The sequence below is a fragment of the Apodemus sylvaticus genome, chromosome 3, assembly GCF_947179515.1.
Source record: "Apodemus sylvaticus chromosome 3, mApoSyl1.1, whole genome shotgun sequence".
Taxonomy (NCBI): Eukaryota; Metazoa; Chordata; class Mammalia; order Rodentia; family Muridae; genus Apodemus; species Apodemus sylvaticus.
The window spans coordinates 156,978,738-156,991,442 of record NC_067474.1 but is presented as its reverse complement, the minus strand read 5'-3'; the positions used below and the strand labels follow the sequence as shown (position 1 = coordinate 156,991,442).

General features: G+C 47.3%; 1 protein-coding gene across 1 annotated transcript; it reads right to left on the bottom strand.

The window, feature by feature from the left end:
• Nucleotides 1-5,788: 5,788 nt before the first annotated feature.
• Nucleotides 5,789-8,412, bottom strand: LOC127680164 (preferentially expressed antigen in melanoma-like protein 1). Its single transcript, XM_052175733.1, has 3 exons — nucleotides 8,120-8,412; nucleotides 7,248-7,814; nucleotides 5,789-6,305 (listed from the first exon to the last, which is right to left on the bottom strand). The coding sequence occupies exons 1-3, from the start codon at nucleotides 8,410-8,412 to the stop codon at nucleotides 5,789-5,791; spliced, it is 1,377 nt and encodes a 458-aa protein (XP_052031693.1).
• Nucleotides 8,413-12,705: the final 4,293 nt, after the last annotated feature.

Below are 12,705 nucleotides of genomic sequence, written 5' to 3'. Positions count from 1 at the left end.
AGATGTAGGCATAAGAGGAGAATGAAGTGTTAGCATAGGTAACTCAAAGCCGCAGTGTTCTTGTCTTAGGTAAGCATAGGTTGGTGGTTTTATTTTTAATAATCTCTGTGTGTGTGTGTGTGTGTTGCTCACACAGGTGCATACATACATGCACATTTACACATTCAAACACAAAGGATTTTGTGGAGGTCAAAGGACAACTTGCCAGAGTCTGTTCTCTTCCTTTTATCTTGTAGGTTCCAGGTCACTGGGCTTGGCAGCATGTGCCTTTACCCTCTGAGCCATCTCACTGGCCTAAAATGTCACTTTAGACATCCCCCTTTTGATCGTGTTTAGTTTCAGGCCACATTGCAGACCGAGTGGCTGTATCCCTCCCTACTCAAGGCCCCCAATGTCCTTGGTTGTCCATCCTTAGGATGACTATTGATAGTGGCCGTGAAAGAGCAAACATCTGACCAGGCCTGGTTTGGCAAATCTGTAATTACAAGACTTGGGGAGCTGAGGTTGAACAATTAGGAGTAGATGACAAGTTTCGCTATCCGGTTGGAGGCCATCTGAGCTTGAGGAACCAGAATGGTTCTACCTTCCCAGGTCCTTCCCACAAAAGAAGAAACATCTGTGTATGGAACTCACATCTATAATTCTTTTATTGTCCCAGTGGAAAGTCACAGAGGAGTGTGATAGCCAGGCTGAGGGACACACTTACTTAGACAGTGACCGCAAGAAACTATCTGAGATACTGAAAACCCACAAGTTCATAGGTACCAGTTTATCTAGGTTACCGTTGGAGATGATGCAGTTCATGGAGAGGAAGGAGTACTCTGAGGCAGCTGGGCTCACAGTTTCAGTCAGGAAACAAAGCAAAATGAATGTAAGTGTAGTACTCTTTTCTCTGTTGATTGACTCCAGGGCCCCAACCTATGATATGGTGGCAGCCATATTTGGGATGAGTCTTTCCTTGTCAGCTAAGCTCCTCTAGAAACAGTTTCACAGAACAAACCCCAAATCTGATTTCTGATGATTCTAGGTCTCGTCAAGTAAGCAAAGTTGGCCATCACAATGGACAATGATCCCTCTCCATCTAGGTACCAAGGGCTGCCATGCCCTGCCATTCCTCCACTACTGACTATCACTGACTGGTTCAGCCCATCCATCACTCCACAAATGCCTTTGATGTGCAGAAAGCCATGGTGCTGTCCACATCAGGCCAAAAGAACCCATGCGATTAACCCATTCAGCCAAGATGTGTCAAGGTGTGCCCACTGTGGGACGCGCTGACTCCCTTCCTCCTAGAAAAGCACTGTCACTTGGGGAATAAGAGGCAGATATAGCTGCTGCCCTGGCAACTGTAGGTGTGAGTACTATACTAGCCACTTTCTAGGTTCCCTTCTCTTTTCTGTGCTCAGCCCTTAGCTTAAACACACTCCCTATGGAGGAAATCACAACCCATCCTCCCTAGCTCTGGCCCACTCACCAGGCCTTCTAGTACAGTAGCTCTGGAACTCCTCTGTTTAACCCTCTGCCTCCTGTGTGGTCATCTGAGACCTTGATTCAGGGAGAGTGGAAATAAGATTGTGCTTAAAATACGCTGATGCCTCTCTCACTGTTAAACCCACAGTGACTGGTCAGCATCAGTTGTCCACTGCTCTCTAACTGAGGAAGGTTTGCTGTGGTGGCAGAAATGACTCTCCATCCTTCCTTACCCGACCAAATGTTTCTTCTGGCCAGTGTGTGGGCTCTTATTTCCATCTCTCTATTATTCTTGAACCCAATCTGGTCCCACTCTGGCATGAGTGGGAGAAGTATGGACAGGCTCCCTTCACTCTGGCTGCATTTATTCTAAGCTCTCCTCCAGACCCAAGAGTCCCTCACATAAGCTCAGCAAGAGCCAACACCTCTACAGTTCACCAAAGTAATGTCATCAGGCATCAGATCCCTTTTCACTCAGCTCTTCTCCCTGAGCCCAGTTGTCTCTTCCTTGCACTGGCAGAGTCTCTCTTCTTTCCTACCTGGGTCATATTCACCTAGGCCCAACCTTCGGGGTCTCCAGATCTTCATCAGTGCTTCCACGGGGAGACAGAGAAGGGCCAGGGTTCTTTGCATGCCTGGTTTCTTTGCGTGCCTACCAGTGAGGGCCACCTTGAACAGTGGTGGAAAGAGGTCCGTGAGCAGCTCCTGCAGAGAAGAGATGGCCAGGGCCTCATCCCTCATCGGGCTCTCCCTACACTGCCAGGGACAAGGAGTACGAGTGTGGCTTGGAAATTGATCCTGATGGATCCTCAAGACGTATTCAGCAAAATTTTCATGGAAAAAGTTTTCTACTTCATCATAGCAACCCACTCAGGGTCATGAAGGAGACCTCAGTTTACCCCCATTCTACTCAGGATGTCTTGGTATCAAGGTCAAACTCTCCTTAATGATAACTTGAGGATCCTCTCCCAAGTTACCCACATTCCTCACTACTGTGTCCAATCCCAACCACTGTCCCTATGAATTTATCCTCCCTGGGAAGAGGTTACCTGGGAACCTGAAGGCTGCGGCCCATCCTATGCTGGTGAAGAGATTATGGGCCCTTTTTAAATTCTTAGCACTCAGGCTTTCCACAGAAGCAATGGAAACAGCTTGTTTCCAACCATCTTCCCACAGACTCCATTCACCCAGATGACCCTGACTAGAACTTAGGGAATCTTTGAAATAGGCAGCAGCATCTATTGTCTTTAAACCTTCTCAGCCTGGTTTGAAGGTGCTCACCTAAAGCCAACATGCTGAACTAGGCAAGAAAACTGTATACACATGCTAGCCTGACACAAAGACAGTCAGGAATGTAAAAAACAAAACTAGATAAATTCAGTAATCTAAGAAATCAGAAAAGGGCATCAGATTAGAGTCCCTGGAGCTAAAGTTACATGCAGCTATAAGTTGCTATGTGAGCACCTGGGCCTTTGCAAAAACAAGTGTTCTTAACCACTGAGCCATCTCTCTACCACCTCCTGCCTGCCCCCCACATCCCTACTCCCCTCTGGAAAAAAAAAAAACCCTTTTAAAATAAACTTCTTGAACTGGGTTTGGTGGGGCATGCCTTTAATCCCAGTACCCAGGAGGCAGAGGTGGGTGAATTTCTGTGAGTTGGAGGTCAGCTGAGGCAAGAGGATTGTCAGGTCAAGGCCTGCCTAGAAGCTCAGCATCTAGACTCTTCTCCAGGGAAAGCTGAAAAGCTGACTCCTGCCTCAAGTAGGTGGAAGGAGTCCCCACTGGGCCTGGCTAGCCATGAGATGCCTACTTGATGTAGATAGAGTACTTGTGCTCTTACAGAGGAGCTGAATTCCATTCCCAGCACCCACATGGGGGCTCACAGTAACTCCAGTTCCAGGGAATGACACCCTCTTCTGGCCTCCCAAGGCACTGCATGCACATGACACATGCAGTCAAGCAGGTAAAACATATATGTTTGAAGTGAGTGAGTTTGCTTTTCAGAAACAGATACAGTATTTAGATAACATCAGAATTTATTGAACAAGTCAACATGTTATACCAACTTTGTGGTCTATAATTCACTAAATACTACAATTTCGCTTAAGAGTCATATGCTAACAACTCAAGCTTTCTTTCCAATCTTAATCATACATCACACTACAGAAAATGATATGTAGGCAACAATACAACTAGGACAAGGTGAAAGAATTGGAGATGCCAGGCCTGGAAGGGCAGGTCTTTAATGCCAGCACTGGGAAGCTGAGGCGGGTCCTGGATCTCTGTGAGTTGAGTCTGGCCTGGTTACATAGCAAATTTCGGGGGGTGGGGGGAGTAAAGAGGCAGGCTGTGGATGTAGCTCAGTGGGTAGAATGCTTGCAAGCAGAAGTCTATAGGTTTGAGCCACAGAGTTGACTCTATAGGTAAAGGTACTGACATGTCAGTTCAATTCCCAATCCCACACGGTAGGAGTACCAACTCAAAACAAGTTGTCTTGACCCCCATACATTGTATATGTAGGCAGATACTACAGAAATGAAAAGCTTTGGGTTCAATCCCCAAATAAAGCATAAAAACCAGGTGTGGTGTTTACACTCATAATCCTAACAGTCAGGAGGCAGGGCTGTATCAGAAATTCACAGTACAGTAAGAATCTGGACATAGGAATACAACTCAGTCAGACAGCTCTTCCTTGAAACATGTAAAGCCAATTCCAACCACTAAATTAACCAAGGAAGCCAGCCTGGAATAAGACACACAACTTTGATCCAGGTGGATTTTTGACTGAGACCAGTCTGGTCTAATGAGTTCTACAACAGCCAGATCTATACAGCGACTCTGTCTCAAAAAGAAAGAGAGAGGAAGGAGCGAGGGAGGGAGGAAGGAGGGAGGGAGGAAGGCAGGAAGGCAGGCAGGAAGGCAAGGAAGGCAAGGAAGGCAAGGAAGGCAAGGAAGGCAAGGAAGGCAAGGAAGGCAAGGAAGGCAAGGAAGGCAAGGAAGGCAAGGAAGGCAAGGAAGGCAAGGAAGGCAAGGAAGGAAGGAAAACAAACCAAGAGAGGTTAGTCATAGATGTGTGAGCCTGTAACTCCAGCATAGGGACTGGCAGAGCCATGGGAGCCCTCTGGCTAACAGAGCCATGGGAGCCCTCTGGCTAACAGCCCTAGGTCTAGGTGAACCATCAAGCTTGTGGTTCCATGACAGCCATATCAAGGCAATGAGAGCAAGATACACAGACACCTGATGTTTAAGCACAGCCTCATTTGTAGACACAGCACATTAACTACAAAAAAAAAAAAATTAAAGAGGTCCAGCAGTGGAAGACATTGTGCTGTAGCCTAGAGACAGAGTCAGGAGCTCCTATCAACCCAGTCTGATAGTACACATTATCACGGCCAAGTCCCTGATGTCCCTCTTTAGATGATTCAGGATGGGGACTGCATCCTTGAGTGGTCTGGGGTGTTTAATATTGTCATAAAAGCTTGGGTTTGTTTTCTGCTAGAGTTTATTGTCTACTTATCCATATATATTCCTGGTTCAATTTGCTAAGCTCATAGGTGACATTTTATAAATATAAACTGTGTCTATCACAGCAATACTGGGTGCTGGCTGACTCAAAAAGACATTCGGTCTCAGCAGTACAAACCAATTTTTAAATTATTTTAGATTTACATGTCTGAGTGTTTCACCTACATATATGTCTATGCACTACATGCATGTCTCGTGTGCCCCATAAGTAGTTCTGGATGACCGTGAGCCACCATGTAAATGTGGGAATCAAACCCAAGTACTCTATAAAAGCATCAAGTGCTCTCAACTGCTAAACTATCTCTCTAGCCCCACAAAACTGCTGCTGTATAAAATGCTAGTGTTGGACTAGAAAGACAAGAGGTTTGTTGAAGGAGCTACAGGGAACCAGGCCTGGTACTGTAAGTCTATACTCAGCACTCAGAAGGGTGAAAGTAAAAGAACCAGGAGTTCAAGGTCGTTCCTAGCAGTCATAGGATTTTAATCATCCAGGTAAGAAAGATGGCCCTGTTTTTGACCATAAAATCAGAAAATAAAATCAGGCTGGAGGAATGCCCTTTTGTACCTGCCCAACCAGAAGCCACCCCCATGACTTCTGTCAATGTGTCTCACACTCCCTATGTCAAACACTCTCATTTTTTTTTGCACTCTAGCATCAATTTTCTCTTCCCACTCACAAGAACAGCAGTCTAAAACCATGTGTTGTGCATACTCTGACCAGACACCTCCCAGTGTCCACAGGACATTGCATCTCAGTAGACAGGTGTCCAAGTCCCAACACATTATAGGGATATCACAACACATACTCTCCAGAGCAAATAGCATAAAACAAGACTTGGTCTTGCTGCCCTGTAGTCCTCTCCACATCTACAAACACAATATGAGGCTGAGAAATGACCTCAAAGTTTGGACCACTGTGATGATCACAGCTTGGGATAAAGCGTATCTTTGACTGTTGGGATTTTTGCTTGACAACGTTATATGCCAGTTCCCTCAAGATAGGCATGGAGATATAGTTCCCATGGAAATTGAACTTGGTGAGCTGTGTACAGCATCTCAGGGCAGGTAGGATGGCACTGAGTTGTGAGTCTATCATTTGACAGCCCTCCAAATCCAGGGACATCAGGGTAGATGCAGATTTTAGTAACAGAACTCGCAGGGGCTCTGGGCTCAAATGTGTCAGTTTGACCCATTTCAAATTCAGGTGTTTTAGCTGACTTGTGCACTGGAACTCAGATATATGGATCCAGTCTGATTTTGAGAGCTTACAATCAATCACTGACAGGGTCTCTAGGGGTGTCTTCAGCCACCTAAAAAGAAAAAAAGGAAACAAACAAACAAGAAGACATTTCTGGGAATATGCATCTGGTTCAAGATCTTCCTAATCACAGGACAGGTCACAAAGTCAGTACCCATGATATTCTATGACAGACTCTGCCCATTCAAATCTATACTGAGGCCTGTCACCATCACTGTAGGAAAAGCTCAATCCAAGACTACAATTCCCTTTTACACCTGAAAGACCAACCCAGGCATAATTTCACATTTCCCATCTACTCACCCTCTGCTTGAGGTCAAAACCAACACTGGGTATGACAGTACGCACCTGTGATATGATACCACTATGGACCTGACAAGGGCAGGAGGATTATGGGAAGTACAAACCAATCTTATTCCCAATCTGAACTACATGTTATGACCTCATCTCAAAAAGCCAGCCTGGGCCCGGTGGTGGTGGTGGTGGTGGTGGTGGCGCATACCTGTAATCCCAGCACTCTGGGAGGCAGAGGCAGGCAGATTTCTGAGTTCAAGGCCAGCCTGGTCTACATAGTGAGTTCCAGGGATATACAGAGAAACCCTGTCTCCAAAAAAAAAAAAAAAAAAAGTCTGCGCTTGGGAACTGTGCAGGTGTTCAGTACAGCCCTCTTCAATGCCATCCTTTTCCCTGTTCCAATGTCCCTTAGGCACTTGCTAAGAAAGAGCTAAGAATTCATTCTCACTTGATCTCATTACTGAGAAGGCTTCCTAGCATGATTCGCCCTTTCCAGACCATCAACTGCAGCTTGACCCTTCTCCTATTAGTAGCTATGTGACCACCTCTTTCTGGGACAGCAGACACAAAACAATGCCCTGATACTCTAGTGCCTAGCTACTGTCAATCTCCCAGTAGCTGCAGAGAGCTCAAGCCCACTAATGTGTATATGAGAAGGCTTTGCTTTATTCTAATGAGAAAGTTGACCATCCTTCCTTACCAGAATAGCTCATCCAGATGACCCTCTAGGAAGAAGACAGTATCCAGATGCAGGACCTGGAGGCATTTCAGTTTGAGGAACTGAGAAGTGAACTGGGTGATAACCTGTTGCTTCTCCACTGGGGTCATAGAGAAGGCCTGCCAGAGGTGAGAGAGAATGAGGCAGCGCAGGTTCCTCATGCGGCCCAGGTAAGGGGCAAAGTTAAGCAGGCAGATGGGATTACTGATGCAGTACATCCGCAGCTCCTGGATAGAGTCCAGATCCAAAATCTCCAAAAGTTTTCTGTGGTAATAAATGGACATTGCCCAGATCTGCAGTTTGCAACAGCACAGCCTCACCAAACCATTCCTGCTATCCACCCACTGAACGAGGAAGGACTCTGTGGAATCTAGTGGGCTTTCCTTGAGGACCAGGTCTACCAGCACCTTCACTGGCTGCTTCACCTCTGTTCCCGAATGGCCCACCACTGCTGGATTCTCACTGCAGCCAGCAGTCCCAAACACGGGCAACCTGTTCCATAGCTTCAAAGGCATGACCCGTAAATCCAGCACCTTCAACTTGCACCTCCTGTGGGGAGAACAAAAGAGTCTCAACACCTAGGCACTAAGCACATTCTGGCTCCCATGCCCTTGTCCATGAATCCAACTCAGTCCCTGTGGGAAGCAGGGGCAGAGTCCTTCAGCCACTGCTGATGCAGGAATCCTGCATACTCCCCAGCCCTTTCCCAGATGGTTCAGCAATGGCCAAAGCCCCAGTAGCTCTCCAAGCTGGGGCCATCGAAAGCCTCTGTTCCATCCAACGTCTACCTTCTCTCCCACATTCTAACTGACCCCAACTGTCTCTGCTTTTGTTCCCTTCTGCGTATCACTCACCTGTGGGGAACTTTCTGGAAAAGCAAGGCATCAAAGCCATACAGGATAATCTCTAAGATTCTCCTGTAGGCAGTCTTCCTACTGATCATGGCCCCCAGTGGAAGAGAGGGAAAGGGCCAAGCCTGCACCATCGCCTTCATGATCCCCACGCATCTATTTCTGCAGGCCTTTTTGAACAGTGATGGGAAGAAAAGTGAAGGTATGTCATCTAGAGCAGAGATAGCCAGGTCCTGGTTCTTCAGGAGGCTGTCCTCCGCCAGCTCCTGGAGTGTGGGTGGGGTCTTGCAGCTCATCCTGATGGATCTTCAGGAACAGGATTCCTGGGGCAACATTTAGAAAAAGATGTAAGTGCCGAAACTCTCCTCAGCCACGACAGGAGCTAGGTCAGGGCCACAGTCACTGTTCCAATAGTGGCAGAGACCTCAATTTAGTTCCTTCTACTCAGTGCTACACTGACCACAACACCATCCCACTCCCTGTTGGCCCCAGGACTACGGTCTCACACATCCATAGCCACAGTCCTTCTTATTACCATCCATTTCCAGTTTAGGCAATAGATTCCACTCCCAGCAGGAACCAAGTCCTGTGCATTCTAGAAGTTAAACCCCAGCTCCCTGAAGCAAATGTGTCATCCAAGACTCTGTATGGCAGCAGGGGGTTGGGGATGGCAGATGCCTCCCCAGCACTCAGGAGGCAGAGGTATATATTCAGTTGGGGGTCAACTTTGGGGGCATGGGGTTGGGGGAACAACAATAACTATTAGAAAGAAGGAAATTATGCTGAGAATGGTTCATAGACCAGCACTTGGAAGGTAGAAGAACCAGGGGTTCGAGACCACCCTCAGCTACATAGCGAACTAGGTGTTAGCCTGTCTTAAACAAGAAACTATAATTTTCTATGTCTCCAAGCCAGAATGTTCTTAGAATATAATTTAAGGACATATAAACAAAAAACACAACTCGGAGTCAGAGGGATCTCATGAATTTGAGGCCAACCAGAGCTATATAATAACACTTTGGGACATTCGGAATCCAGAGCCAGCTGCAGGCACAGTGAAGAGGAAGGCTACAGCACCTTCTTCAGGGCCTTCACTCCGGCATCTTGGGCTCTGGCTGTCAACTTTTTTTTTTAAGGCAGGGTTTTTTTTCTATATAGCCTCAGTATCCTGTAAAGATAGCCAACTGCCTTGGGTTAAATGCCTTTGGTAAACTCTGTTGTCACAAATTCAGAATTACACATAGCATATATATAGCAATCCTACTACCTCAGCCTCGGGAGGACTAGGATTATAAACCGAATGTTTATTAGAATATTTGAGAAGAGGTTTATTTTTGTAGCACTTAGCACTGAACCTGAGCATCATACATGTTAGGGCATTTTTCCTAATGAGCTACTCTTCACCAAAGTTCAAACTAAACATTTTATCATTTACTTGTTATGTTTTGTTTGGTTTTGTTCTTTTGTTTCTTTTTTTGTTTGTTTTGAGGCATGGTTTCCCTACCTGACCTGAAGCTCTCTCTGTAGTCCAGTAGGCTGGCCTTGAACTCAGAGCTCCTCCTGCCTCTGCTTCCCAAGCACTGAAATTAAAGGTGTTCACATCTTTAATCATCACACCTGACTAAATACTTTAAATGCCAAGGGTTGAATTTCTGTTGGAGAAAAGTTTCTTGTGAGTCTAGAGTGGTGACTCACATGTCCATCAGAACACTCAAACCTAAGGTGGAGGGATCTACATAAGTTCCAGGCTGCCCAGTGTGTTGGCACAGGGTAGCCAGGGCGGTTATACACAGAAACCCCCCTCAAAAAACCCCAAACCAACCCCCACCCACCTCCACAAAAGGCATTTGGCACTATGCCCACTTTTTAAACGTCTGCCTACCACTCCCCATTAAAGCCCTATGCCATCTAACCGGACCTGCCTAGTAAATTGAGAAAATATCAATAGATATCTAGTCATCTCAGACAGCACTCCAACAAGTAACCAAAGTCATGAATGACTGACTCTACGCAAGTCTGGCTTACTGTAGACCAGGCTGGTCTTTTGCCTCGAGTGCTGGGGCCACCACCACCGGGCTACCACAGTGACTGTCAGCCTTCCTAATGCTGTGACCCGTCCCCCACCCCCAGCCTTAAAATCATTCCGTTGCTACTTCATAAATGTAACGAAGCTGATGCAGGCTGTGGCCCACCGTGGGTCTAGCACCTTGAGGTCACTAACTGCCAAGCAGAATTACATACCCCTGGGAGGGGCCAGAGGCCCAGATGATGGCCTAAGGGGCCCAGCTGCCCCCATCCTCTCAGAAGGCCCTAGCCAGGGAGGAACTTCCGCCTGGAAGCGGTTGTTAGTCTGAAGGGTCAAAGTTCAAAAGAAACAATCTTTTTGACTGGGGAAGCAACTGGACTGATGGAATGCACGGATAAACAGGGTGTGCTAGCGCACGCGCGCCACACACACACAGACACACACATACAGACACACACACACACACACACACACACACACACACACACACGGCTCATTCTAGCCACTGGGAAGCACAAGCCGGAAGATCCTAAATTCAGGTTATTCTTCAGTTACACGGGCTCGATGGCACTGCACGGCCGGAAGTGTTTGAAGCCCGAGTCCTGCGATGGCCCCGGGCCGCAGATGAAGGCCTAACCTCAAAAAGAAACAGGAGTGAGAAAGAACCGGCCCTATCCGGTCAGCGCAGCCGTGGGTCTCTCGATGGGTCCGGGATGATGTCTGTCTCTCCTGGCGCAGAGTGGGGTGTTTATTTTGTTGGGGTTTTTTTTCTTACTAAGGGCTGAAGTGATCCTCCGGCCTCCGCCTCGACGCGGAGGCGGTGGAACCATTGTCCACAGCTGTTCCCGCTAAGGAACAGAGTGGCTTACCAGAGGCGGACAGAAGAAAGATGTCTGCGCGCCCGCCGCGGCTCGGCCTCCGGCTCCTGTTTCCCCGGCTGGCCTCAAACTCACAGAGACCTGACAGGAAGCCGCTGCCACCGCCGCCACCACAGCGCTCTCGTGCCCGCACGCCGAAGCTTTTACACAACGTTCGGCTCCCACGCCCGCTTAAATAAGCCCGGACCCCGCCCCCATGCAAGCCGCCACTTGATTGGATGTCCCAGGCCCCGCCCACTTTCACAGGAAAAATTTTTTCCCTCCTCCAACGTTTTTCTTTTTTTTCTCTTTTTTTTTTCTTTCTTTTTTGAATCTGGAGCCAGATATGGCGGGAAACTCGAACACCTGTGGCAAGGAGGCTGAGGCAGGTGCATCTCTGTGACTGCAGGCCCAGCCTTAGCTAACTAAATATCGATTTCCAGGCTCCGGCCAAGACTACTGAATGAGACGATGTCTTAAAAAAAAAAATGCGGGAAGGGAGAGAGGTTGCGGGATGGTTGTGGCGTCCATCTTTAATGCCTGCATTCAGGAGGCAGAGGCAGGAGGATCTCTAACTTTCCGCCCAGCATTCTCTAACTAAATATCGACTTCCGGGCTCCAGCCAAGGATGAGCCGGATGAGACCCTTCCTTTTAAAAAAATTAAATTTAATTTAAAACGTGTGGCTGTGGTGTTGCCCACCTTGAATTCGTCGCTCGGGAGGCCGAGGCAGGAGAATTTCTGACTTTAGATCCAACATTGACTTAATTAAATATCAAATTCCAGGCCGCGGCCAAGACTACTGGATGAAACTTTGCCAGAACACACACACACACACACACACAGAGAGAGAGAGAGAGAGAGAGAGAAAGAGAGAGAGAGAGAGGGGCAGGGCTATGGTAGTGCATACCTTTAATTCCAGCACTCGGGAGGCAGAGGCAGGAGGATTAGGGTGAGTTCGGAAATCCAGGTCTCTACCCCGCAAGCCCCAAGCCCCAGGACATTATAAAGACAGTCTCTCTCTCTCTCTCTCTCTCTCTCTCTCTCTCTCTCTCTCTCTCTCTCTCTCTCTCTCTCTCTCACACACACACACACACACACACACACACACAAATGTGTTTGAATCTGATCTGTGTTCTCCCCACAGGGAAAGAATTAAGATGGGGTTAAAGTCAAGGCTCAGTCATAGATTCACTCCATAAACAGGTTTTTTCAATATGTTGAGTGTATTTCACAGAAAATTAAAAAGTAGCCGGGCATAGCAGCACAGACCACTCTGCTATATAGAGGGAAGAAAATCTGGAGTTCCAGGACAGGCCAAGCTAGGATAGTAACAGTCTAGCCTGAGCTAAGTGAGACCCAGTCTCAAAAAACAACTTGATATGTGACATTATTCTCGCAGGATTCTTTAGCCACTTTAAGATAATAAGGATACAAACCAGATTCTGAAAAAAAAAAATTAGCAACTCACAAACTCAGTGTCACCTGTGGGTTTTTTTTTTCTCTTTTGTTTTGTCTTCCTGAAACAAGGCTTTGGTATATGTAACCCAGGTTGGCCTAGAGGATGTAGACTAGGCTAGCCCGTAGAGGTGATCCTATTGTTTCAGCCGGTCCAGTGTTGGCTCCCAGAACAAAACATCACGGCTGGCAAGCCACAGTTTAGGAGACACACATCCCCATGCCTGGCTTTGATGCTTCCCGCACTCT